The 27364-nt window shown below is 38.9% G+C and overlaps 2 protein-coding genes and 2 long non-coding RNA genes across 4 annotated transcripts; 3 read left to right on the top strand and 1 right to left on the bottom strand.

The window, feature by feature from the left end:
- Window positions 1-10480: 10480 nt before the first annotated feature.
- On the top strand, window positions 10481-11417 carry LOC120288049. Its single transcript, XR_005546288.1, has 2 exons — window positions 10481-10685; window positions 11048-11417. It is a non-coding gene; the product is annotated as an uncharacterized LOC120288049 (long non-coding RNA).
- Window positions 11418-13523: 2106 nt separating this feature from the next.
- LOC120288045 lies at window positions 13524-14945 on the top strand. Its single transcript, XR_005546285.1, has 2 exons — window positions 13524-13880; window positions 14707-14945. It is a non-coding gene; the product is annotated as an uncharacterized LOC120288045 (long non-coding RNA).
- Window positions 14946-15274: 329 nt separating this feature from the next.
- On the top strand, window positions 15275-18384 carry LOC104420063 (disease resistance protein RUN1). The gene is made up of 3 exons (XM_039301877.1): window positions 15275-15747; window positions 16791-17889; window positions 17982-18384. Exons 1-3 carry the CDS (start codon window positions 15275-15277, stop codon window positions 18366-18368), a joined length of 1959 nt encoding a protein of 652 aa, XP_039157811.1. The 3' UTR covers window positions 18369-18384.
- Window positions 18385-25519: 7135 nt separating this feature from the next.
- LOC120288157 lies at window positions 25520-27340 on the bottom strand. Its single transcript, XM_039301624.1, has 4 exons — window positions 27304-27340; window positions 26607-26838; window positions 26059-26145; window positions 25520-25708 (listed from the first exon to the last, which is right to left on the bottom strand). The coding sequence occupies exons 2-4, from the start codon at window positions 26808-26810 to the stop codon at window positions 25694-25696; spliced, it is 306 nt and encodes a 101-aa protein (XP_039157558.1). The 5' UTR covers window positions 26811-26838; window positions 27304-27340; the 3' UTR covers window positions 25520-25693.
- Window positions 27341-27364: the final 24 nt, after the last annotated feature.

The raw sequence follows: 27364 nt of genomic DNA, 5'->3' as shown, positions 1-27364 counted from the left end.
AGCCTCACTATCAACAATGTCTCATTGGTGGAAGGTTTGAATTATAATCTACTCGGCATTAGTCAACTTTTGCGATACAGGATTCAAAATAAATTTCCAAGAAGGCATATATTCGGGAACAAGTAAAGATTTCTCTTAATCTTTCATTGGACGAAGGCATGAGAACATTTACCTTATGGATATAAAATCAGAAAGTTCTCAGTGTCTTATTTCCATTCAAGATGAAGCAAATCTTTGGCATTGAAAGCTTGGCCATGTTAATATGAAGCAGATTGCCAAGATTTCTTCCAAGAAGCTTATTCGTGGTCTTCCCAATTTGACATATCAAAAGACTGAATTATGCACTCCATATGTTTTGGGAAAACGGGTTAGAAGTTCTTTTAAATCTATAAATCAAGTTTCTACTAATCGAGTTTTGCAACTTCTGCATATGGATCTCTTTGTACCAACCAAAACTCAAAGTATTGGTGGAAAGAAGTATCACCTAGTAATCGTAGATGATTACTCTCGTTTTACTTGAGTTTACTTTCTGGCAAATAAGTATAAAACATTTTCTCACTTCTAAAAGTTTGCCAAGAAGGTTCAGAATAAAAAGGGTTATACTATTTCAAGCATACGAACAGATCATGGAGGTGAATTCGAAAATCAAGACTTTGCGAAATTCTATGATGAATCTGGTTTCTAGTATGTTTTCTCTTCTCCATACACTTTAGAGCAAAATGGAGTTGTAGAAATGAAGAATAGATCTTTGCAGGAGATGGCCAGAACTCTTTTAATTGAGAGCAATATATCCTCTCGTTTTGGGCAAATGATCGAACTAGAAAGTTTGAAGAAAAATCATATGAATGAATTTTCCTTGGTTACTTAACTACAAGCAAAGCATATAGAGTATTCAACAAAAAAAACTCAATCTATGGAAGAATCTATGAACCTCAAGTTTCAAGATTCTATGCAGAATCAACTGGATCAAACTCAACTTGAAGAATCTGAACCTACTCTAGACTTTACAAAGTCTACTTCCCCCGAAGTAGTTCAGACTTTTGAAGATCAACTTCAAGCAGAACTAGAAGATTCAACTGAAGCAGAGGATCAGCAGACTCTCAAACCTACCAACAACTGGAAGCATAAGTCAAGTCATCCCAAAGAACTCATCATTGGAAGCATTGATGAAGGAGTTTGTACCAGATCCAAAATGCAAGAAGAGTTGAGTGCACTAGCACTTGTTTCTGAAATAGAACCCAAAAGTGTAGAGGAAGCTCTATCTGATGAAAGCTGGATCGAAGCTATGCAAGAAGAGCTTAGGCAGTTCAGCACCAACGATATTTGGGAGCTAATTCCTAAACCTAAAGGTAAGTCTATTATTGGAACTAAATGCTTTTTCAGGAATAAGATGGATGAGAAAGGAAAAGTGATCCGAAATAAATCGAGACTCGTGGCTAAAGGATATATGCAAGAAGAAGGAATATACTATAATGAGATATATGCACCAGTAGCGAGGTTAGAAGCAATTGGACTATTACTTGCTTTTGCTTGCTATAAAAATTTCAAGTTATTCCATATGGATGTGAAGAGTGCCTTCCTCAATGGATTTATCCAAGAAAGCACCTCAAGCTTGGTATGAAAAGTTAAGTAAATTCCTAACCCAAAATGGTTTTATTAAAGGAAATATAGATATTACTTTGTTCATAAAAAGAGAGAGTAAAGACTTACTGCTCGTTCAAATCTATGTTGATGATATCATTTTTGGATCTACTAATGAAAATTTATGCAAGAAATTCTCTAGATGTATGTAGGATGAATTCGAGATGAGTATAATGGATGAGTTAACTTTCTTTCTGGGATTCCAAGTTAGACAATCGGAGAAAGGTCTCTTCATGCACCAAGAGAAGTATGCAAAAGATCTCATTAAGAAATTCAAATTGGAGAACTGCAAAAAGACAGAGACACCAATGTCAAGTTCTCCGAAGCTAGATAAAGATGAAGGAGGAAAGAATGTAGACTAGAAGCTTTATAGGAGCATTATTGGTTCGCTTATTTACCTTATTGCATCTAGACTTGACATTTTGTTAAGTGTTTGCATTTGTGCTAAATTCCAATCAGATCCCAAAGAATCTCATTTAAGTGTTGCAAAACGCATTATCAAATACATTGCAACTACTCCAAAGCTAAGTCTGTGGTATCCTAAAGAATGAGATTTTACTCTCCTTGGATATTTAGACGCAGATTTAATAGGTTTTAAAGTTAATAGAAAGAATACTTCTGGTACTTGTCAACTACTTGGCAACAAGCTAGTGTCTTGATTCTCAAGGAAGTAGAGTACTGTAACTTTAACAACAGTAGAAGTAAAGTATGTGGCTCTTAGGAGCTGCTGTTCTCAAATTTTGTGGATAAGGCAACAGCTGAGAGACTTTGGAATTGAAGAATCATGTACTGAGATCAAATGCGACAACACCTTTCCAAAGAAAGTCGTCTCGGATCGCAAGCAAAGGACCACAGAATATGCCAGAGGGTCTTACTCATTTTGACTTAACCGAGGAAGAAGATTCTCCACAACAACAACATTTTCAACAGCATCATTCTTCACAGCGTGCCACTCAAAATCCTCTGTGCCAACCAATGGAAGAGAAGATCATAGAAGATGTTGAACTTGTAAGAATGAAAAAACCCCGTTTATCTTTAAACTCTACAATCAGTTAAAGCAAGGTGGTTCTACCATGACCTTTATTGATGAATTTCTGAAAGAGAGATGATATAGAAATGAGACTCAGTTTTTTGTGAACAATGGAAAGGTTAGGCATTGCGCCTCAAGGAACGGCGGTCATAACGTTTGCTAACTTTCTCGCTAATCACCATTTTGGTTCCTTTAATCAGCCTGAGGTAAAGGACGATGATGAGAAAACGTATGCAAAATTTCAGCTTAGAATGGGCATTGCTGCTTATGCGCGTGGTGAGGGAACGAGTTTGTTTCGTTCTAAAGACCACAGAAAGACTTACTCGAGATTGCTGAAGAGAGGGGTAATGAACCCTCGATCTATGGATTTTGATTCTTTAGATTCTTTGAAGGTGAACCTGAGGGAGAAGTTTTCTCTCCTTCAATTTGAAAGATTTTGTTCTGAGACTTCTGTCACTTACCCTAAATTAACTGCATATTTTTATTCGAATTTGTCCTTTCTAGATGCGAATAGATTTCGTTTTACTATGAGGGATAAAGAGTATGTGGTGGATGTGGACACATTGGCTAATGTTATTGGTGTGGAAAGATGGAGTTTCCAACCAATAAACGTGTCTGTTGGTCATACAACAATGTCTCTTGTTAGGGACAGACTTGCTGAAGGTGGCATTACCTACTCCAGAATGTCTGCCTCAAACATTTTGGTGCACAAGGTTGTAATCAATTGCATCCGACCAAAATCAACCTCCAAGACAAATGTCTCTCGTTCTGAGGCAAAACTGATGTTTGCCATTAGTAATGGGATGAAGTTCTCGCTGCCACACACAATCCTGATGCACATGTACAGGACAGTTGTGAAGGAAAATGGACAACTCCCTTATTCTGCGCTGGTCACTCAATTGTTTCGACACTTTCATATTCAGCTTCCAGCATCTCTCTATGTTCGAACCATTGCTTCTATGGTTATAGGATTGAAGATGGTGTCAAAATGGAAATTGAAAGAACTGAACAAAGCTTTAGAGCGCTTCAAGGAGAAGTCCCCCAACAAAGCAAAGCAAGACTCTGTCATACAGAAAAAGAAAAGGCAAGGAGCCTATGAGTGCACCTATCAAAAACAGAAGAGCCCTTATCTTGCAAGACGAAGAAGAGGATGCGGATGATATCACTCTCTACACTTTTGCCTTGAAAAATCTACGGAGTTTTGTTAGTTTTGAGTAGCCAGAGAATAAAGAGGAAAGAGTAAGAGAATAAATGGAGTAGAGAAGAGAAGGAAGTGAAGAAAGAAGAGCAGAGGAAAGAAAAGAGAAAGAAGAGAAAAAAAAAAAGAAGAAGAAGGAAGAGAAACAGAAGAGGAATAGGGTCAAGATGACTCTTTTGAACCAACGTTTGTAGTATCCTTGTCAGATGATTCTGAGAAGACTAGGAGTGAAACTGTAGGAGATACAAGAGAAAAAGAACATCATTTGCGAGCTGAAGCTATGTTTGAGCAAGAAGAAGATTTATCTTCTCCACCTATAGCCACGAAGATAGGGAAGCTGCTGAGAACATAAGTACTTCTTCTTCACCTGTTTTTACTAGTGATGGTGTTAGTTGTTCTCCTACCGATTTAGAGGATGTCTATGCTTCTCAATTTCCTAAAGCTGATGTTGAGGCATCCTCTCCAAGTCTTGGTGATCGAATTGCTGATGTTCCCTCACATCTCAACACTCCTAAAATTAATTTGGTTGAACCTAATGCATCAACCGAACCTACATCAGACTTTCAAAGGCTGCTAGAGCTTCTTTTAGAGTTGAAGGGTCAACAATATGGGATGGAGTTTGAGATCAAGAACCTCTACAAAGCTTTGAAGTCTATATCAAATTCTCTACATGAGCAAGTACAGGCCCTTAAGCTTCAAGTTCAAGAGACTGCAAAGGGTGAAGATATTGAGAAGCTGAAGGAGATTATGAGAAAGCTAGAGGAGATAGCTTAATCTATGGGGGATTTATAGATCGTTCGTATTTCCAAACAGCCCTGATTGCATCACACTTTTATACATCTCCACTTTTTGTATTGACACAAAGGGGGAGAATGTGCAGATTTAACATTTGACTTTTTTTATTGGTTATGGTTGAACTTTTGGTACTGTTGGACCTTTGTTTAATTGTTGAACTTTTTTGTTGAACTTTTATACGCTTGCAATAACTTACTTTGGTGATATTAATTATGGTTGGATAGTTATTATCTTTTCTGGATTAACATGGTTTCTATGGTTGCAGAATTGGTACTATCCAGATCTTAATTTTTCATAAGATATCATGTACCGTTTAAGAGTTGTTTTGCATGTCAAAAGATCTTAAATTTGCAGGAAAGTTTTGCCACCATTAAAAAGAGGGAGATTGTTGGAGAAAACTCTTTTACTGTTTTGAAGTTGACAAAACCTTTCTAAAAGTCTAGTCTAAAGACTTCCAGACTAAAATGTCAAAGTCTGAAAAACGTCAAACTTTAGGTTCAAAGTCTACTCACACTGACAAATTCCAGACTGAATAATGAAGACTTATCTAGATGCGAGATTATCTTTATTCGATTTATATAGTTTATAGATGACCTTATGGCTGGATTTAGCACCTACGTGATTGATTATCCTTAATGGAATCAATTTCATCAATCAAATCTTTTGGAACGCAAGCAAATTTGGAAAGTTATACTTTTAGAAACTAAAATCCCGATTGTATGAGCGAACAAGATTGACAAGCTTTCATCTTAATCATCAAACGGCTCAAGATCCCCTTGATTGATTCTGTCCAACGGGTTAATTGGAAGAATTCCTTTGGAAAGTGCCAACGGTCATGAGGGCATGAAGAAGTATTTTTAAGGTGGACTATTCAGCTGTTTGAGTGTGTGCGTGAAAGAAAATTTTCAAAGTCTGAAGCTTTCTAGTTCCTTGCTATTTCATTAACTAAGCTCAAAGTTGTATACAAAATAGAGAAACTCATAGTGAGACTTTGTGAGAGACCAGTAGAGACTTTTCACTGTGAAGTCGATATCACACTGCTGTAAAATCTCTTTTGATTATTAGTGAAATTCAGCCAGTGGGCTGTCAGCGTAGGAGAGTAGACATAGGCTTGATATAAGCCAAACCACTATAAACCTTGTGTTTTTATTCTCTTCCCAAAACTCCTTATTTCAATTCGTAGCTTTATTTAACTGTTTAAGTTTTAAATTCATTCATAGTCTGTTATCTTCTAAAGGCAAATTACTTCTACTAAAATTTGCGAAAAATTGTCTTCACACCTATTCACCCCCCTCTAGGTGTTTATACTAGCCCTTTCAAAATGCAGTACCAATCGTGTGAAACAAACTCCATGAAACGAGGATTTCATATTCCATAAAGGCAGTTGGTAACATATAACGTACTGTCCTAGCGTGCATAATCAATTGTCAACGAATATCTATGAATGATGCTAAGTATATACTCTGCAAGAAATATGATACCTGTAGGAATGAGTCTCCAGATAGAGCACTTCTCCTTTTTTTTAGACGTGCAGATGTATATAGGGGCTTTTTCAGGCCCTTGTCCACGACAATGCTCAAGCTATATTTAATCCTACACAAAAAGCAATTGTAATTTATCAGAGCACTTCTAATCAAATGAACAGAATCTTGACAAGCAAGATAGAGGCACATGACTTAGACTTGACCAGCTAATAACCTAAGCATGCACAACTAAGACAAAATACTTAACAGGCCCTCGTCCTACAAGCTACAACCAATCAAGCATGTTAGCCTTAACTTTTCATTAATGGGTATGTTGGTGATTTTAAGTATGCAGGTGATTTTAAGCATGTAGCCTTAGGCGACGGCGAGGTTAATTCTTTAGGTGCTCATTTAGCCATTGACTAAATTTGATACATGTGACATGTGATGTGGTATACTTTTTCATGAACCACTATATCTTTTACACGATTTTCCTTGGAAAACTAGATCTTTTGCCCAATTTTCCTCTATTCCCAGATGTAGTTGCATGAGCACGGGGAGATCAGTATGGACTATTCCCATCCTTTTAGGAATGTGATTGGTGGTAAGAACACAAAAGACATGTCGCTCAAAAGGTCAAGGGGTTCCATCCAAAATAAGCTCCAAAAGCGGGAGTGAAGAGATGATAGCATGGGGCTCTTCAAGCCAGCGCAGAATTGAGAGTATACATATGTACTTATGCATAAAATTGACAAGGGCAGCTTCCTCCGACATGCTAAACCAAAACAGAAGGGATAAATTCCAAGATTATGGTGCTTGAAAAGCTCAACTCTCTAGAAGACAAACTGCTGGAAATAACAAATGGGAAACTAAAACATACCAAGGTTCATTGCAAAGATCGTATTGTATTGGAACTTCTCGTACAAATTGTTGTTGCCGCAGTTCATTCTAAAGGACAAAAACTAATTTTATTAGATTAGCTAATTTGCATGCGTATAGAGAATAACATAATATGATACAACATTGAATTCAATGGTAATCATGAAAATGAATTTGCAATCCCCAACACCTGACAACAATAGCTAAAGCCTTTTACGAACAAGGGATCGCTACATGGTTTCCCCTGGCATAACCCAAGGCCTCATGTGCCTTTCCAATACAGTTCCATCAAAATTTACATCTTCTGGCAAAAAATCTCAAGGTCATTGTTTCACTTGTCCAAACCACTTTAACAAGCTTATATTGTCTTGTTCTGTGACATCCTGAAATTCGAGTCCTCTGAGGAATGAATGGATGTGAATTTCATCAATGCATTGTTGGTTGATCTCACTCGGAATTAATCACTCCTGAGATACTGACCTTGAGGGGAAAGGCTAATGAGGACAGAACTCGTACGACTAAAGGACTCAACCTGGGAAAACGACTTGACCGTGAGATTTACGTGAGGACGATCCTGTAGATAGGTAGGCCGATTCTAAGGACAACTTAAAGTCGATTCGCGGATAGAACATAATGGAACGACGGGTGATTCCGTTTACTGTTATCGAATCCACGAACGACCCTATGTCGATCCTCAGTAATCGTGTACTTTGAAATAAGAATCTATCCCCCATAATTTCATGCAGTCAAGGACGTCCATGCGTCGAGATGTCTTGAACGTGATTTGATACGAGTCGGTCACGCGTGAATCCTCAAAGCCACCCGTCAGTCTGAGTTGTAACCGAAATGGCATTTGGCGAAATTGACATGGCAAGAGAACTTATTATTGGACTTCGAATTATCGGGAATGTCCAGGACGGACTTTGGATGAAGCTACATCAAACAATCGACGTGAGCCGGTTAAGCCGAGCAATTGGAAAAGGGATTTTCGGACCGAGGAAGCGAGCCCGTGAGATCGTGGGCCGGGATAAGCCAGTGTGGGCCCTAGGCCCAAAGTTGGACAGCCACCTTAATGGGCCTAAGTCAAGCAAATAAGCCCATTGGGCCAAACCTACTATTTATCTTCTAAGCCCATGGTCCAATCAAGCCCAACCAATTTCCAAGCCCACTCTTATTCATGGCCAAGCCCATTTCTTAGGCCCATCCACCAATTTCAGCCCAAGGTCAGATTTGTAATTTGTGCAAGGTGAAATGACCAAAATACCCTAGTGGTAGGGAGAAAAGGCTAGAGAAGAGAGAGAGAAAATGATGATGGCTTGGCATGGGGACTTGAAGCAAGCATTTATGGGGGTCTCGACGGCCCTCACTTCACTCTCTCTCTCCCCATTCGGCCTCCAAACCGGACGAGCTCCTCTCTTCCTCGTTTTCCCTCTCCTTCAGTTTCTGCTCCAGCTGACCCTTCGTCAAAGAATCGAGTCAAAAGTGGTCTTCCCGGATGAATCAGCCAACGAGCCACATATCACCGTGACCGGGAGATACAGACCGTTCCAACGAGCTCGATTTCGTCCCGAACGGAGCCGCCGAACGGCCTGGGTGCCGCCGTGAAGGAACCGGTCGCTGGTCCGTCGGTCCGCCTGCAGCCTGCACTGTTTCGGGTTTTCTTGCTGTTTCGCCCTATTCCGACCGTTCCTTTGTCCATCCCAACCTCCTACAAGATCCCCAAGACCCCGGGAGCCACCGGTTGCCAACCACCGCTTGCCGGAGCTCCGATCGGCCCGTTTTCGCCATTGAAGCTGCTGGTTTCTTCTCTGCAGTTCAGCCAAGATCAGAAGCAGAATACAACAAGGTTTTGGAGACCTTGTGGCCCGTTTTCAAGCCCTTCCCGGCCTCCGTTGGTGTCGCCGCTTTGGGGTTTATCGACCGCCTTGGTGTCGTGTCGCGTGAACTCACCGGCGCGCAAAACCGGTGAGTTTATCCTCTAATTCTGCTTAGTGAGTTAATGACGCTTAAGGGGTGTTTAGATTAGTCTAATTAAGTTTAGGTGGTTAGATTAGATTATTTTAATGTAAATTAGATTATTTGTATGATTAGCTTAATGGATATTTAATTAGGGCTAGTTGTATGATTAAATTAGTGTAATATTGTTTAAGCCCTAATTAATTATTTTTAATTATTTAATTATTTCGAATTTATAAATATTATTTTATTATAATATAATATTTAATTATTTAATTTTCGGAATTAAATTTAATTATTTAATAATTTCGAAAATTTTTGGGATGGCTAGGTCGTTAGAATTTCGCGCCGATCGGCCGGTGCGGTCGGTTTGTGTTAATTGTAAGCTAGAATTGAGAAATTGAGTGATTGATGGTTATGGTTAATTATTCCAAAAGTATGGAATTGAGTGATATTGATGAAGTTTTGGTATTTAACTTGAAAATACTCGGTGTTGGCTTTTGGCACCGTAATTGGTTGGTAAGTCCAATTTGTATCGATGGATTGAATGTATGTTTATGTGGGGATTTATCCCAAAGTTGATTAGTGTTGGTTTTGATGAGAAATGACCGTGAGAGGTTGTGAGTTGAACCTAGAAAGTCATCAAATCTAAATTTATGCCGAGTGGGGCCGTAATGCCACTACATACAACATTGCCGAGTGGGGCCGTAATGCCACAACATACAACATTGCCAGTGGGGCCGTAATGCCACTACATATGTATTGCGAGTGGGGCCGTAATGCCACTACATATAACATTGTAAGTGGGGCCGTAATGCCACTACATATAGACTTGCCTCGTAAGGCCGTGATTGAGAGTCGAGAATGAATAGTCAGAATGACCGTGTGATGATTTCGATGACATGTAATCGACTAAGTCGATTGATCGCTGAATCGATCCGAGTAATTGAATTGTTTGGATGATGTGGTTGTCAATATTTATTGATTAAGGCGCGTGCAGGAAGGAATTGAGGCGAGGTAAGTCCTCTATCCTATTTGTGTGACTAGAGCGCCCGAGGCGTATTTTCTTCCCTAATTGAGTTTTAGAGGGTAGGACTCGCGAGGCGTAGTCTCATCCCGGTTGTGGGATAATATTTCAGGTCCTTAGATGACGATCGTGGAGGACTGGAAGTCCTGGAGTTCGGAAGGTGGAGGCTGAAGAATCGGCGAACGTGTCTGACAAGTTGGTCATAGGACAGTTCCCTTTTTGTTGAGCCTGTCTATTTTGTAGACATCCAGTGTTGTATATAAACCTATGTGTTTATAGAAAGCTTATTTGGTTGTGATTGATTGCCTGCTTTTCTATCCCAAGTTAAATGTTGTCGGGGATTTGTTTCGCTTCCGCATGTGCAATAAAAATGAATGGGTCGGAACGTGTCCTCGGGAAGTCGCATTTGTATCGAGAGTGGGATGTTTGCGCGCTCGGAGGATCGGGGCGTGACATGTTCCTTGATAAACCATCACCAATTCAAGTAAATTCCTTGTTACTGTATCACTTGTAATATGCCGAAAGCTGTTAACAATTTCCCAGATTATGTAAATATATGGAGAGAGTTCGATGGGCAGCGAATGGGAGAGAAAAGAAAGATTCCATGGTTGCTAACCCACGCGAAACCAAAGTAAAACAAAATGAGTTGAGATCCATGAGTCAAGGAGATCCTGAGATCGGGCACATTCAAGAATTGTAAGAATCCTTTATGCGTTGGATTGTCCTTTGTTTCTTTTCTTGTTGGGCCTTCGAAGGTGGAATCCCGTGTGTTCTGCGTGCGTTTGCAGAATTTGATATCTGCAGGGATTATGACATCTGAAATAGTTTTTTGGTAATGTGGGTCAAGATTGAGCGCTCTGTTTTTGTTTTTCTACGATGAACCAAAATCCATGTGATGGAATGAAATCTGCTTGCTATTTGTTTTAGTATGCCGTCCAGCTATAGCGAAATGAATAAAGAGAATATTCAGTGTCATGTAGAACGATATTGGAGGGATGATCTATTTCTTACATGATTTGTTTTTCTGCCTTCTTCTGTATGTTAATGATTTTGGGCAGTCAAGGAGATCCTGATTGAAGTCCAAGCCTTCTGCATAAACTTTTCACGGATAAGGGAAGCAGCTGGGCTATTTAGGTTTCTCAAAACGATGGAAGCATCAAATTCTTAGTTTCTTCCGAAAGTTGCATGTTGTAAATGATGATGGTTTCATTGCGAGATTTGTAGGAATAGTTGCATCTCTCTCTCTCTCTCTCTCTCTCTCTCTCTCTCTCTCTCTCTCTCTCTCTCTCTCTCTAGTTGTAATAGAAAAGAGGAACATTTTGAGGTTCTGTGGCACCATCTGATTGGTTCAGCCAAACAAGCCATTCTTGCACTTTGATTGGTCACAAACGACGGAGTCGTCAATGTTAGTAGAATCACACAAGCTAATATTGTCATTGGCCTTGCCGGTGGCAATTTCGGGGTCATGGAAGTATTAAAGAGCATATTGTTATATACAAGGTTGATCCTATTATGTGCAAAGACACCTACGATCACTCCATTAACCAGGAAATTCAAGCTAACGGAAATACTTTGCTTGACTAAATACGTCAACCGGGCGAACCAAATTGCTTTCGTTTCATCACCTCCACCGTCATTGGCACCATTCTGTGGACACCTTGAGCACTTTCGCTTCTATAACTGCTCGCCTGCCTGCCGTACCATAACCATGATTGGGGGTAAGTTTGTTGAATGGATGGGTGGGATTAAATGGTTCGATCCAAATAGATTTATAGCTTGTTTTGACTCATTTTCATGTAGTACAAATCTAATGATCCATACTCGACTCGACTTATATTACTAAAATAATTTAATATTTAATCCAATCTACGAAAACTCATTGCCAAACTGAGATGGAAGTGCGAAATGAGTGAGCGAGAGATCAAGTGAAGGCCAAAGAGACTAAAGAAAAAGTTATAGAAATGGATTGGGTTTAAGTAAGTTGTAAATTCATTTATGGCATTTTAACACTTATATATGACTATTTACTTAATATTATTATACCATATATTAACTTATTTCACATTCATACGGGTCAAAAAATGGATTTATGAGGCATTTTAACAGATCTAATTGGGAGAAAGCAATTTTCATGATCCATTTATCCCTGGTGTCGGCTTCAATTTTCATGAGGGTCCCCAAAACATAACTTGACCATCACCTCCACTACCCCCCAATTCCATCACCCCTTAATGTCCCGGCTATATTTACATTTTTGGTTCCGCTTCTTTGTTAGAATATAAGTAGATTTCGATTGCTTAGATAATTGAGTGGTATGGGGCTTGAATAAGTAAAATTTAGTTAACATGAGTAAAAGTGCACACTGCAATTTAAAAAATAAAAAATAAAAAAAGAGGGTAAAAACTACCGGACACATCCTTCACGTGGTCACACATGGTCTAATCTCTCATAATAAAGTAAAAGAAATGCACATGGTAGATAACTTATGCAATACTCATGGACAAATTAGAGAAAATTACAAAAAAAAAAAAAAAAATCATATACCTATTATATTTCTCGATCCGCCATAGTCCAAGCCTTTGTTCTCAGCCATACTAACATTTATGTTATTCACTCTTCTCACATAACTAGATTGGAACAAAAAGGTGTGGGTAGGAAAACTAGCAAACACTACACTGTTAAGAGAATGCCCAGCTTCCTTCATTTCCATTTTTCAGCTCTTTCAAGAATTTCCATCTATATACATGCCTTACCAAATAGTCAAGAACCTTGTAAATTCAAGGGAAAAAAAATAGCAATGCTTCCTGACATCGGTTACTTCTTTATTCACCAACCATATCCATTAACCCTTCCACCCACAACTACTATTAAGGCATTATTTTGGACATAGGGGTTATTTCAAGCGTAGTGTTTTTTCTTCTTTTTTTTTTTTTTTTGAAGGGTGATTTTGGGGTTGATTGGAGATTAAGAAATCAATCAAGGTGTATTTGGAAAGAGCACATTGAGTGCGTCAAAGATGTTCAAGTTACTTCTGTTGATCCATCACAACCTGCTGTGCAGCAACAACTTTATGATCATCAAAAGGTGACTAGTGGCTTCGTAGCTTATTGTTCTAAGTCCAATAACTATGTTAAAGGCTTCTGGATAATCAGTTAATCATGTTTAATTATATGTCCTTTCCTCATGGCATAATTTGATATCATACTATTAGATACATTAGAGATGCTTATTTTTCTGGTACATTTCGAAGTATGTAAATTAAAAAATTCCCAATGTATCTATTATTTTTCATTTTGATTACCTCTTCAGTCATTCAGAAAGTTTATTTGTATTTTGTTGCGTGCACACAATTCCGTTTACTTTTCCGCAGGGACCGTGCCTCTTCATTTTTTTTATTTTTTTTCCACAGGTACCGTGCCTCATGGCATAACTTGATATCATACCGGGACGATTGGAGCCGTTGACCCTTTTGAATCTCATCCTATAGATTAACTGATGCTTTGAGCAGGAAAAATCGAAATCTCATATCACTGACCCTTCTCTCTCTCCATCTGCGTCTATCTCTCCGAGCTTGCGCGATCCTTCGCACTCTCAATCGCAGCCTGCGATTCTCTCTTTCTCTTCGAGCTCGTGCGATCCCGCCTCTCTCTCTCTCTCTCTCTCAATCGCAGCCTGCGATTCGCAGGAACCCTCTGTACACAGCCAACCTTTGCCCAGCAACCTTAGATCCACCGCACCCTCGCCAGTCGCCAGCATCGTCGTTAGCCGATTCGCCTCTTGTTGGTGCGCCGCAGGAAAGCACCTCTCGTCTTCTTGTCGCTGGGCCCAGACTCGCCGCCATCGCCTCTCTTTTGCAGCTCGCCGACTCCGACACAGCTATTCCAGAGCGAGGTGAGTCCGAAATTGATTTTTTTTGGTGAACCCCTTTTCCCTTTGCTTTTTTGGGAGGGTCGGAGGTTCGGTTCCGAAGGATTGGCTGATCTGGGCTTTGCGGTTGTATGTTGCTGACTTAAAATATAAGATTGTTCCGTTGAGAGAGAGGGAGATAGAGACTGGTGAGAGACCCTACAGCTTAGAGACAAAACAAAGAGGATGAGAAATTAGGGATACGGTTGTGGTTGTATCTCTATCCTGTGGAATAACCCTAAAAAATATATGACGACGAGGATCCTGTGGCTGCTCAAATTCTTATATGACACTCTTGTAAAATCTGGGAGATATGCTTCCTTTGGACCTTTGGTGAGTCTGTGCTTTTGGGAAGTACCTGGGGAATTTCTGCTTCACTAGGCCCCTCGGACTAGTTTATTATTGAACCGCTGATTAAACAATGTTTCTGTTGCTCAGTGAGAGAGAGAAAGAGAGTCATCCTTGTAGTGTTAAGGAAACTACACTTTGTATTTTAGCTATGTCTGCATATTGAAGCCATGCAACTTTCACATGCAAAGCAGTGGAAACTCTTCATGCTTAACCCATCTCCTCCATTGGACCAAAAAGAAAACCTATCTCCTCCGTCATGCAAGCACTGGGTTGATGATGATATATAAATCACGGACATTATCTAATCATCATACGTATCTTTGTATACAGCTTTTGGAGTAGGTATGTTAGGAATATCCTGGGAAAGCAACTTTGATGACCTTCAGTTGATTCCTTACGGTTCATGTCCATCATCAATGTCTCCAAAGCTTATGCGAAGATTCTTATGATTTCCTCGCAGGTCTCGATTGCGCTTATCTGGGGCTGGTTTCTGGACAGCTTGCACCCTTGAAGAATTACAAACTTGGTCCGATCTTCCATAATTTTGCTGGACTCTGGGATTGTCTTGCTCTATTGGTCAGCACAAATAGAGCCTTTGGACATTATTACAACTGCATGCTCCAAAGGACATGTAAACTAATGGGGTGTTGATTTCCAAGTTGTTGATTATACGGTCGCAGAACCACATTATTTGGCGCTTAATGTTTCAATACAAATTAGAAGGATTACATTGTCTTTTCGCATATTAATGTAAAATTCGAAACCGTATAAAATATCGGGCAGTTGTAAAACAAGTTCCAGTGGAAATAGGGTTGATCCTGTAACCGGACTAAACAGGGTGGTTCCAAAATATGGTCTAGTACAAACAGGATTTGGTATAAAGTCCAAAAAAGAAGGATCGATTATAACAAGGTCGCGTATAGGGTCCATGTTTGGAACCTACTCATCTTGGACCTGATTACCACTAGAAAACATAGCTTCAAATCTTTAGCTCACAATTGTTGCCGATTGTTACACTCCATCATCCAATGGCTTCTTCATTGAAACCCGAAAAGATTTACGACGTCTTCTTAAGTTTCAAAGGGGTAGAACTACGTCACAACTTCGTCGGCCATATCTACCAAGCTTTAATCCAGAATGGAATACACACTTTCCGGGATAGCGAAGAACTGAAAAAGGGTGACCAGATATCGCCGATGCTTATGGAGGCCATCGAAGAATCACACATTGCAATCATAGTTTTCTCTGAGGACTACGCTTCCTCAAAGTGGTGCTTGGAAGAGGTGGCGAAGATTATGGAGTGCAAGGAGCAAAGGAACCTCACCGTTCTGTCAGTGTTTTATAAAGTGGAACCAAGAGAAATGAGAAAGGGAAGAATGAGTTATCAAAGAGCTCTAGATAAGCACAAGTCCAAGTTCGGGGAGGATTCGGAGAAAGTGAAGAGATGGGAGAAAGCTCTTTCCAGTGCTGGTTACTTGTCCGGTTGGCTTTTGAATGATGGGTAAGTAGAGTGGAGTCCATATTTTGTGTAAGAAACTAATCTTTACAAGTAAGTATAAAGATTGTTTTCACAAAAATTAATTAATTAGTTAATCAACGCACACATGATTGTAACTTTGTAAGTATCTACATGGATGCTTCATCTTATAAATCCTAAAAATTCTTAAGTTGCTTAAGTTAAAGTTAGTAATTTCGTACATGAAACAATATTATTCTGATTTGGGCTGTTGCTAAGCCCCGTTTCATTCGTAAGGTCTATGGCTCTTTCTTTTGGATCCTTGTTGCCCTCCTCAAAGTATAATAAAAGCTCTAAACGTTTTGTTTGTGGGCTATTTGAGTTGTTTGCATTTCATTTGGGTCAATTGAGTTCGACATATATTCAATTTTGGCAACCTAGTGTTAAACTCGTTACTCACACATGGCTGACTCGACCGAAAAAAAAAAAAAAAAAAAAAAAAAAAAAAAAAAAAAAAAAAAACATAGAATGGACACGTGGCTCTTTTCAGTAATAGCAATTAGCAATTAGGACTTTATCAGCTGAAAAATTTACAGACTCAGTTGAAAAAGATAAAACATTAAAATTTAATCAACCAATGGACAAAATGTTTAAGTAGTGTTATTGCACTTGCCCCATTTCTTCTTCAGAAGGAATAAAGCAGTTAGCAACGCTTGATACAGGATAATTAGTCTATACAGACTGTGTAAGGCAAAGACATCGTGCTTCAGGGATTTTTTAATAATTTTCAGATCGAAATCTTAATTGCCGTTCAAAGTTCGTCCTAAATAGCTCCTTTTGGTTAATAGTCAAAAAGAAAAGTAAGTGAATCAAGAACATGAATCACTTATGTAGATAGATACATGAATCGGTTGACTAAATGTTGAATCCTAAGCTTGTTATCTCAGAGTTCTAATTCAACTAAGTGGGGAATACATTTTGTTTTGGCTGTAATTATCTAAAAATGTGACCCACTACTTTGTTATTGTTGGCCAGTGATTGCTTGTAATTGCTTATTCAAATTGCTAAAACTTTTCTATTCTTGTCAGAGATGAGTCGAAGTATATACAAGATATTGTGAAATGGATCTCCAATCATGTTGACCGAATGCCTTTGCATGTTGCTAAGCACCCGGTTGGAATAGAATCTCGAGTGGTTATGCTAAAATCAATGTTAAACCTTGAATCTAATGATGATGTTGTCATGGTGGGATTATGGGGACAAGGAGGTATAGGGAAGACAACATTGGTGAAAGCCCTATACAATTCTACTTTTAGACAATTTGAGGGTTCGTGTTTTCTAGCAAATGTTCAAGAAACATCAAAAGGTTGCAAGGATCTAGTGACTTTGCAAGAAATATTATTAAAAGATACATTATTACTGCAGCAAAGATTAGAAGTGTCCACTCTTGATAAAGGTATTAATATAATACAACGTAGACTTGGTCACAAGAAAGTTCTCCTAATCCTTGATGATGTGGATGACCTATGCCAGTTAAATGCTTTAGCAGGAGAAGGCAAGTGGTTTGGTAATGGGAGTAGGATCATTATTACTACAAGAGACAAACATTTGCTAACTTGTCAGGGGATATATCAAGATCATGTGCATGAAGTTGAAGCACTAGATGACAGTCAAGCTTGTGAGCTGCTCAGTAAGCATGCTTCTCAGACGCACCAAATCAGAATAGATCTAGTAAATGGGGCTCTGAATTATGCTAAAGGTCTTCCTTTAGCACTTGAGGTGTTGGGTTCCTTATTATGTGGTGAAACAGAAGATGTATGGGAAAGTACACTAATGAAATTTTCTAGGAGTCCTAACAGAAACATTAATAACGTGCTCAAAATTAGTTATGAGGGACTAGATGAAAATGAGAAAGAAATCTTTCTCCACATTGCCCGCTTCTTTAGGGGGTGGAAAAGGGAGTATACAAAGAAAATTCTCGAAAGTTGCGATCTTGAGACAACTGCAGAATTTGAAATTCTTGTTAAGAGGTCCTTGATAAGAATTGAGTCCGACATCCTAGAAATGCATGACTTAATTCAATTGATGGGTAAGGATATTGTGAACCAAGAATGTTGCGATGATCCCGGAAGACGCAGCAAACTATGGTTGTATGATGATGTTGATGAGGTTCTGTCCAATGACAAGGTAAGAATTACGATTACGATCAAAGTTGTGCTCCTTTTCTTTGACTTTAATTACTAAAAATATGTATAACCTAAATAACCTTGCATATGCAGGAAGATTGTGCTGTAAAAGCCATAGTGTTGAAGCTACCTGAGTGGACAGAGATGTGTATCCATCCTAATGCTTTTACAAAAATGAGAAGGTTGAGATTGCTCATCTTGCACAACCTGCAGGATTCTTTCCAAGGTCCTTTATGTCTTCCTAAGGGGCTTAGATGGTTTGAATGGCCTGGATGTGCTCGCCGGATTACTGGATACTCCTCTGGTTCAATGAAATTAGTGGGAATTGATATGAGCAAAGCCAGTACCACGGTAGTGCCTAAACAATTTAAGGTGAGCATTTACCTGCATAGACCTTTTCATTGTCTACTTCATTTGTATGTGTATATGTGTATTACATGTACTAGAACACGAAACGATGTGGTGTTCCCTAGTCTTTGAAGCCACTTCTCTTTTTTTTCCCTTTCAAAATGACCCTAATTACTCGAGTAGGAAATATGTTTACGTGCAGCAAAATTGGCATTTAAAAATTAAGTGAAACAGCTTTATTAGAAACTAATACACAATACAAAGAAATTTATAAACAAATGCTGAAGAAAAAGAATTTTCAAGGTTTGAATGCATTACGCTGTAAACAAGGCATTCTTAAATGCTTAAATCAGTTTGTGAAGAGCAGCATTTCTAAGTAGATGAAATTAAATATTTATTAGAAACTTTGCCTGTAACGCGTGTGCATTTAGAAATAACTTGATATACAAGATCCACACGGTATTCCGCTAGTTTCTTAATTGAAAGTCAAAGCTAGGTTTTGAGTTGAATATGTGAACCTTTTTCTTCAAAATTTTTTAAAAAGTTGGTTTCATCGTGTTTAAATGGCTTAAAAAAAGTTTCTTAATTTTTGGGAAAAATTCATTGTGATAGAATATATATTTTTGACATAAAGCTTTTAATTATAGTCTAAACCAGAATAGAAAGAATGTTCATTTTGGTGCTCGCCACGTGACATTCATTGTACTTCTACAATTGGCACATGGCATAACATGCGGCTTAAACTTGTTAGTGGCCTGCCTTCACATGGTTGACACGTGGCGTTTCACTTTATTTTTCTAATTGCCACACGGCATACTTTTACCACATGGCCCACTTCTGACTAATATCCATTAGCTTTTTTATTTGTCATTTCTAAATTCATTCTCTTACCACATATATGTATAGATTTATAATTTTTAGTAAAGTTTCTAAGTGTTTACTTATTTCTCAATACAACGCGCAATTCTCAGCAAATTAGTTCATAGTAACTTTGACTGAGATGTTTGTTCCGCCATATTTGAAGGACTTACAACAATTGAAGTACATTAATTTCAGTTATTGCAAGTCCCTAATTCGTATCCCTGACCTCTCATGTACTCCACATCTCGAGGAATTGGTTCTCTCTTACTATGAAAACTTGGTAGAAGCCCATGAGTCGATTGCATATCTTGAGAAGTTATAGGTGTTGACTTTAGATGGGTGCTCTCGACTTGGTGTTTTTCTGAATGTGCTCAAGACAAAAAGACTTCGGTGTCTTCATCTTACAAATTGTAAACATTTGGAAAGGTTCCCTGATATTCCACATAAACTTGAAAGCCTGACACTTCTTTCAATAGAAGGGACTGCTACTAAAGAACTTCAATCATGAATAGAAAATCTTGTTTCTTTGGAGAAATTGAACTTATCTGTTTGCAAGAATCTGGTAAGTCTTCCGTCTAGTATGTACAAGTTACATAACATTGAAGAGCTGCATCTTCAAGGTTGCATATCCTTCATTGGGTTTCCAAAGTACGATGATTCTGTTGATCCATCTATGAAGATCGGACTTTCAAGTTTAAAATCTTTAGACCTTGCTGGAAGTAGTCTGACTGAATTGGAGTTTCTCGAGAATCATTCTTGTTGTCCCAAATTGAGTTCTTTAATGCTGGGGGAGACCAGAATAACTAGCGTTCCAACATTTGGAATTCTTGGGTCTACCGACCCATATTCCACCCCCGTATCCCTATACGATTGTCTATCCCTATGGTTCTGACGGTGGAGAGTTTGTCGAGATGGTTTTGCAATACCCGCTTCGCCGAGTAAGATTCTCTCTCTCTCTCTCTCTCTCTCTCTCTCTCTCTCAAACACACATTAATGTGGAGTGTATACTGGATTCAGTGTGTGCTTGTATATTGCAACAGCAGAAAACGATAGATAGAAAGCTTAAGAAAAGCAAATAAATCTAAAGTGGTTCTACACGTACATGCACATGATGGTGGTGGCTTCCGTTCTTTTATAAGAATCATTTCTATCACATGAGACTTGTATATTATTATAAGCAAGGATCAATGTATCTCCACTCATTTATAGAGCTCTAGTTAGAAGTGGAATTCGCTAGGATTAGTTACTAAGCTCAAAATTGAATTCTTCTATTCGGGTAATTTCTGACAGTTTATCTTATAACAGGGTCTCTATGATGCTTATCCTGGAGAAGAGTTACCAGCGTGGGTCCTCCCTATTGAAAAAGATTTTGTATCTTTTAGGGCTTCTAAGGACTTGTGTCGCAAGTTTCTTGGATTCATTCTCTGTGGTGTTCATAGTGCTGACGAACAGGATCATGGGTCACAATCATACGACGTGGAATTAGAAGTTAATGGCCGAATGCTGAAAAAGTATGGATGGACTCCCGTTGCAAATCATAGCTTGGCTGTATCATTCACACCATTTGAGCCGTTGCTGGGAGCAGTCAATTTTGTTCAAATTTATGAGTCATGTACAATTCAGTGTTAAAGTATCAGGTGGAGTCGCAAAAAAGTGTGGATTCCGAATATTATGCAAGCAACTAGAGGAAGATTTAAGAGCTGTGGTTAAAGATCTTGTGGATCCAGCTTTACTCCACGAGTTTAGTCATAAATCAACGTATTTAAAAGCCAATGGTCCACTTATGCACGGAACCATCAAAACAGATATACAGAACGACTTGCATGATTGTCCAGCAACGCCACTTTCAGCATCGCGACAGCTTGTCTCCCATCCAACAACACCGAGCTCTAACGGCTGTAAGATCGCCACCTACCAACGACGGAGGCGACGAAGAGAAGAAGTTTGTCTCCCTGAAACAGAGTCCCTAGCGAACCGATGGTGGCGGAGACTGGAGAAGAGGCGACGGACTACCACCGCCGACCGAAGCCATGGAAACTGATGACTTGAAGGATGTGTAGCTGAGGTTCTGGGTTTCATGCAGCTTGCTGAAGATCAGGTAACACCTGACACATCCCAATTGTATTATGTAATATTTGACCTGGACTTTTAATTCAATTCCTTGGTTCTACAATTGCGTGGGAACTTTGAACAACGTGTTGTGGAATTTGTTCGAGAGGCGTTAAATTAGTGTTTCTTCATAACTTTTGTTTGTGGATGCTTGGTAGTGAATTCATCGCTAATCAATGTTACAAGCTGCTAAATCAGTAACAAATCCATGGAAGGTAGCTTTTCTTTCTTTCTTTCTTTGAGTAGGTGGCAATTTATTGAAAGAAGTTAGGTGGTCTAGAGAGAGGGGGACTCTAAGTGCTTTTGAGGTGCCTAGCAAATGTGGATCTGGAGTATGTACATCATGCAGCATGTGATAGTTTTCTCAGGACAATTCTCCAATAATTGGGATGGGACTCTGTCGCCAAGTTCTACGAGGCGCTTGAAGAGGCAAAATCATAGAGGAATGAAGAAGATGCTGTGAAACTTGAAGAAGCCACCAGTTGACAGTCGAGTTCTTTTACCACTTGATAATTTCGACAACTATGGAGAAGTGAAAACCAAATTCACATGGAGCGTGAGAGTAATATGAACATCAGTTGTGCCCATGGATGACGGCTGGTTAGGCAGTGATATTGTTTTGCCCCATGGACTGTGGATATGAAAAAGAAAAAATCACGATAATCACGAGTTTGCATAAGTTATGCAGTAGAATAGTCACAGAAGCACAAGAAGCTAATTTTCTATTCTAATTTCTGAGGCCTTGGCAACAGTCTAGGATTCTTTTTTATCCTTCCGTGCCACTGCGTTTATGAAGGAGAATGACCTAGAAGCCAAAACTCCTGGAAACTTTTGAAGATCTTGAGTGAAACCTGATTAATGAAAGATGAGCTTCTAAGGTACCAAATATAGGACACGCTAAAACGAGCAACATGTAGTTTCTCATATTAGTTGTTGTTTTTGCTTTAATGTTGTTAGAGCCATATCGGTTCAACAGTTACTTGGGATTTTCATCTGTATTACAGCATGAGTATGTGGTGATAATCATTGCTTGGAAGTTTGTGAGGAGTATATGATACAGGACCTGAGGGATCTTGATCAAAAAATATATAAGACATGCATTCATTCCATTGGTAGCTACATATTTGTATTAAAATATTTCTACTGCTGGCAAGTGGATGTTGATTTCCTCTTGAATTGCGTGTATTCACGGTCCGTGAATCCTCTCGTACTTGTAACACTTGTGAGTGATGCTTGGGGTTATCGAGTGAAGAGACAAATACAACTGGTCCGTGAAAGTAGCGTCAGAACAGTTGGTGCTAGAAGTTCTAGAATAGAAGGATTAGATTACTTAAGAGCTCTAAAGGCGGGGTTGACCTCCCATGCACAAACTGGTTAAGAGCTTATGCCACTCTCCTGACGAGGCCATGGCAGGTCGAAACCAATTATTGAGCCTAAAAAGATTTGCCGTCTCACTCGATGGACTAGACGCCCGAACGAAACTGGGCATGGTACGATCTCGTACAGAGAAGCGATTCACCATATTGTTCATTGGAAGAGCTATAGAAAAAAGCTGGCCTAGCGAATTCCGCTCCCCAGGCATCGCATGGGTCGTCGTGAGGCCAAGGAAACTCTCAGCCCGTGACAAATGGTATCAGAGTTGAAATCCCTCTAGTAAGTGGGTGAGTCAGAGAATCGAACTTCTCACTCCAATGCGGGTCGAACTGATAAGTACTAGTGGTACAAGTCCTAGTGGGCGGAAAGTGAATTGCCGGGGCAAAAGATGCTCAAATGAAGCGCGGCTCTCTGCTCCTAGGATGGCAATGGGTGCTAGGGACGAGGTTCCTCGCCTGCTGATAGGGAATTGGAGAAGAACCGAATCCTCGCCTGAATAGGGATAACGTTCTTGGATCGATCGATGAATTCGAAGAAGAGATCTACTGCCACGTTTCCAACAAGGAAAGAACCTCCATTTGGTTGGCTAGGGTCAAGATACTTAATAGGCAAAAATGGTGCTGCCAAAAGATGCGGTTGGCGGAAAATGCCACACTTGCCAAAGAAAGGACAGGTGACCGAGAAGGGCGAAGTAGCTGAGATCAAAAGAAGCTAACAATGGAGCAAAACCTGTTTTGTTGGGCGACCATGACCATTCGATGTGAAATCCCAAAAGTGGCGCATCAATGGTTAATGGACACAAGGAAGCGACAAAATAGATCGCAACGAGGGCATTGCGAATTTAAGTGGGGGAGAATGTCATGATCCATGAATCTTCCCCCGTACTCGTGACACTTGTGAGTGGTGCTTGGGGTTATTGAGTGAAAAGTGAGAAGGCAGAAGGGACGAACACAACTAGTCCGTGGAAGTAGCATCAAGACGGTTGGTGCTAGGAGTTCTAAGATAGACGGATTAGATCACTTAGGAGCTCTGAATGCAGAGTTAGCCTCCCGTGCACAAACTAGTCAAGAGCTGATGCCACTCTACTGACGAGATCAAGGCAGGCTAAAACCAGTTGTTGAGCCTAAAGAGATCTGCTGTCTGACTCGATAGACTAAACGCTCGAGCGAAGTTAGGCATGGTACGATCTCGTATAGAGAAGTTATTCATCGTATTGTTCGCTGGAACAGTTATAGAAGGAAGGCTGGCCTAGCCACATAGGTCGTTCCGAGGCCAAGGAAACTCTTGGCCCGTGACACATGCATGAGAGAATTTCTTACTCTTGTCCTCGTATTTCTTTTCTCATGACAAGTAACAAGACCTTTCTTTTTTAACATAAGGCAAAGCTTTTGTTGGACAGCCTTGAAATTTCAGCTGGATAAGATGTTTTCAGTAACCGGGTGCATTTCACATATGTTACTTCATTTTCTAATTAAGATGATTAGTGTTTCGGTCTTAATTAGTGAATGAGTTCATATTGTACCATTTGATTGAAGAGCTGTGTGATTGTTGACGATGGTAGCGTTGTTGTGGCAGGAAGAAACTGGATTAACGAGACACAAAATGTGTATTTATCATTGCTTCTCCACCCCTTCTACAAATTATTGCCAATAGCACTTTGTTATGGTTTTGAATAGATACCTCGAATTATCCACTCCTAGTTTATTATTGATCGTTTTATGTCTCACCCTTTAATATTTTTTTTAATATTAAGAGAGACATGCGAATGCCTTGAAGACTTGAACAACTGACTTTGACAAGAAACTAGAATTGAGCAAACAAGAACCTTAGAACGGACGTTTTCATTTTTGCAGTTGAAAAAGTAGCTCCTGCAGATGGTACTCTGGAAAATAATAAAATCTTCCATGCAGCACTAATCAAAAGACGATGTACAAACTTGTGAGTACTGTAATTTGTATGATCAAATTTTTAGCATCTCTGCTGCACTTCTTTTCCATGGCATATACCCTTAAGTAGCACCGACATCGACACGCAACACGACACGACATGCCGACACGTCGTTTCTCAAAAAATAGAGAATTCCGACATGTATATTAAATATATATTTTTATATGCATATAATAAATTATCATTTTTATAATTATTTCAATCAAATTTATAAATAAATAAATAAATAAGCCTAGAATGAATATACTTTAAAAATATTAATCCACCATTTATTAATATCATTCATTGTTTCAATTTGACAAATTCAACTTTATTTAAATAATTCATAAAACTTGAAGAAAAAACAAGCGATCCATATTCTAAACTCGCATGTTAGATATGTCGAAGAGAACAAAAAAAAGCCTTAAGGGATGAATTGTGTATCACGGAAAGTGGGAATCAAAAAGAGAAGAAAAGACTAAATTTTACTTTTTTTCTCAATTTATTATTTTTATTTTTTTTTTTTTCATATATATATATATATATATATATATATATATATTGATTTCTCATTTATTGAATTTTAAAATTGACCTCGATATCGGAATTACATATCGGATTTGGATCGTATGTCAGAATTTTAGCTCAAGTATCGGAAAAATGTCGAGAAAATCGACTTGGTGTCGGATTTTCCGATACGTATTGATCAAGTGTCGAAGAAAGATCAGAGTGTCGGACACGCGTTCAAAATGTCCGACACAACACAAAGGCTCTTACAAAGATCGGTGCTTCATAGCCTATACCTATAAGAGTTTTGAATGATTGAATAGAGACCCAACCTTAAGAACCTCGGCATATTGTACTAGAAAGACATTAGTAGTTAGACGAACTATAGAGACAGATTCATAAAAATAAGAGGACCAAGACTCATCTGATTTATCAAGAAAAAAACATTTCATATGTGAATTTGGAGAACAATATGTCTTCAGGTAAGGAAACGAAAATTTCAAGAAATAGCATATGTATCTTTCGAAAGATAAATTAATTTTCAAATTCCAGGATCGCTAGCCTAACTAGTATTCTTCTTGCATGACTAAGAGGATTTTGATTTCGATTCACAAGTTTCGCTGGTGTGGCCGATGATGTGAAGTGGTTCTTCAATATTACATTCCAAAAGATGTAAGTTCTCAACATAAGTGAGCCTGAAACCAAAATTGATTAGATTAGAAAGATGCATTAGCTCCAACATTCTGCTGAATGCTACAGAACTCCCAAGACATGAAAACTGAATTACATGTCAATTTATCAAACAAATGGTTTACATAACAAGCCAAACCTACATGACTCCGGGATATTGCATATTTACAGGCTAATTTGTGGTCAGACTAGCTTTCTAGAGATCTTATCCACAAAATAACTCAAGATAAAGTCCAATACACTTTCTAGTTAATTTAAATCAATATGCATCCGGAATCTCCACAGAAAGCGTATGAAATAAGGACAGAAATAAAAAAAGTTACAACCAGGGCTAATTCAATGACAGAAAATGCACCCGAGCAAACAAGTATTCTTTTCCAGCTATCCAAGCCCCAGTTTGTGACCACTGCACATCCTCCCAGTCCAGATTCTCCTCCAATACCTATTCAAGAAGGGTAGATAGTTCAATGTTAAAGTTTGGGCTCCTATCGTTCTTTTCTCCTTGAAAAAACAAATCACTTTATTTCTTGTGAGTATACTGCTGCATACTTATATCACCAATTTGACCGGCATCTGAATTAAGAACATGAACAAGGATCATGCAAATGTACAGACTATAGCTAGCAATACTCTATTCTCCAAGTGAGACATGTAGTTTTGGCAAAATGTTATACAAACCAGTGATAAATGACATGAACTGACATGGTGAGGATTTCACTTTATGTACGCTAGATATGGAGGGAAGAAGAGCATGTGATTTCTCTAAGCTTATTGTAACAAGGTGAGATATGTCCTGGAATGTTGAAATTAGCAAAAAGTACTGGGAATCTTCCAAGTCCAAGAAATGCAAAGCACACATGCAAAATCCAAAGAAAGGAAACTCAATAATAATGCTAATAATACCTCCAGATATTCAGGGGGCAGAGGAATTCCAACCGAACGCATAACTTTCTGGGGAAGAGGCTTCTTACATCGAGACCACCGAAACACATCGATCACAGTATTTTCAGCGTCATTTCTCTCTCCATTCACAGAATGTGAGTGGTGATTTTGGGATTTCTCTGTTTCAGCTTCATGCATTTGAGAAGCCATAGTAGCTTTGACCATCTTTTCTCCAGTGAAACAAAGCTCATACCTTTAATAAGTAAACAAGAAAAAAAATTCGCTCAAAAGTTGCTTTGCTAATGAATAATCCAGGTGAAACTATGCTTTGTGCCTGACCATTCGAGTCATTCCTATATTTTTCTGCAATTTGTAGTTAAAAGTGAAGCCAACCATAGATGCAATGAACATTCTGAGAAATAAAGGTCTCTAACAGAATCAGCAACTCAGTTTGGCACTAAGGTTTAAATTTCAGTAGACTAGTCCCTGTATACACACAACAAGTCTGCTCCATACTCACACTTATCAGACCAAGGTCAGCAGAAGATACATGCAGTACCAATCGTGTGAAACAAACTCCATGAAACGAGGATTTCATATTCCAGAAAAGCAGTTGGTAACATAAAGATTTAACATAGACTGTCCCAGCATGCATAATCAATTGTCAACAAACATCTATAAATGATGCTAAGTATATACTCTGCAAGAAATATGGTACCTGCAGGAATGAGTCTCAGATAGAGCACTTCTCCTTTTTCAGACGTGCAGATGTATATAGG

Source organism: Eucalyptus grandis, chromosome 9 (genome assembly GCF_016545825.1).
Source record: "Eucalyptus grandis isolate ANBG69807.140 chromosome 9, ASM1654582v1, whole genome shotgun sequence".
Classification (NCBI taxonomy): Eukaryota; Viridiplantae; Streptophyta; class Magnoliopsida; order Myrtales; family Myrtaceae; genus Eucalyptus; species Eucalyptus grandis.
This window is presented reverse-complemented; position numbering and strand designations above follow the sequence as displayed.

Bases quoted from the DNA above. Each gene is read 5' to 3' on its own strand.
- LOC104420063 (XM_039301877.1), top strand. From the start codon at position 15,275: ATGGCTTCTTCATTGAAACCCGAAAAGATTTACGACGTCTTCTTAAGT. The intron at 15,748-16,790 runs GTAAGTAGAGTG...TATTCTTGTCAG, and splicing joins GGTTGGCTTTTGAATGATGG to AGATGAGTCGAAGTATATAC. The intron at 17,890-17,981 runs GTAAGAATTACG...TTGCATATGCAG, and splicing joins AGGTTCTGTCCAATGACAAG to GAAGATTGTGCTGTAAAAGC.
- LOC120288157 (XM_039301624.1), bottom strand. From the start codon at position 26,810: ATGGTCAAAGCTACTATGGCTTCTCAAATGCATGAAGCTGAAACAGAG. The intron at 26,146-26,606 runs GTATTATTAGCA...CTTCTTGAATAG, and splicing joins TGCCCCCTGAATATCTGGAG to GTATTGGAGGAGAATCTGGA.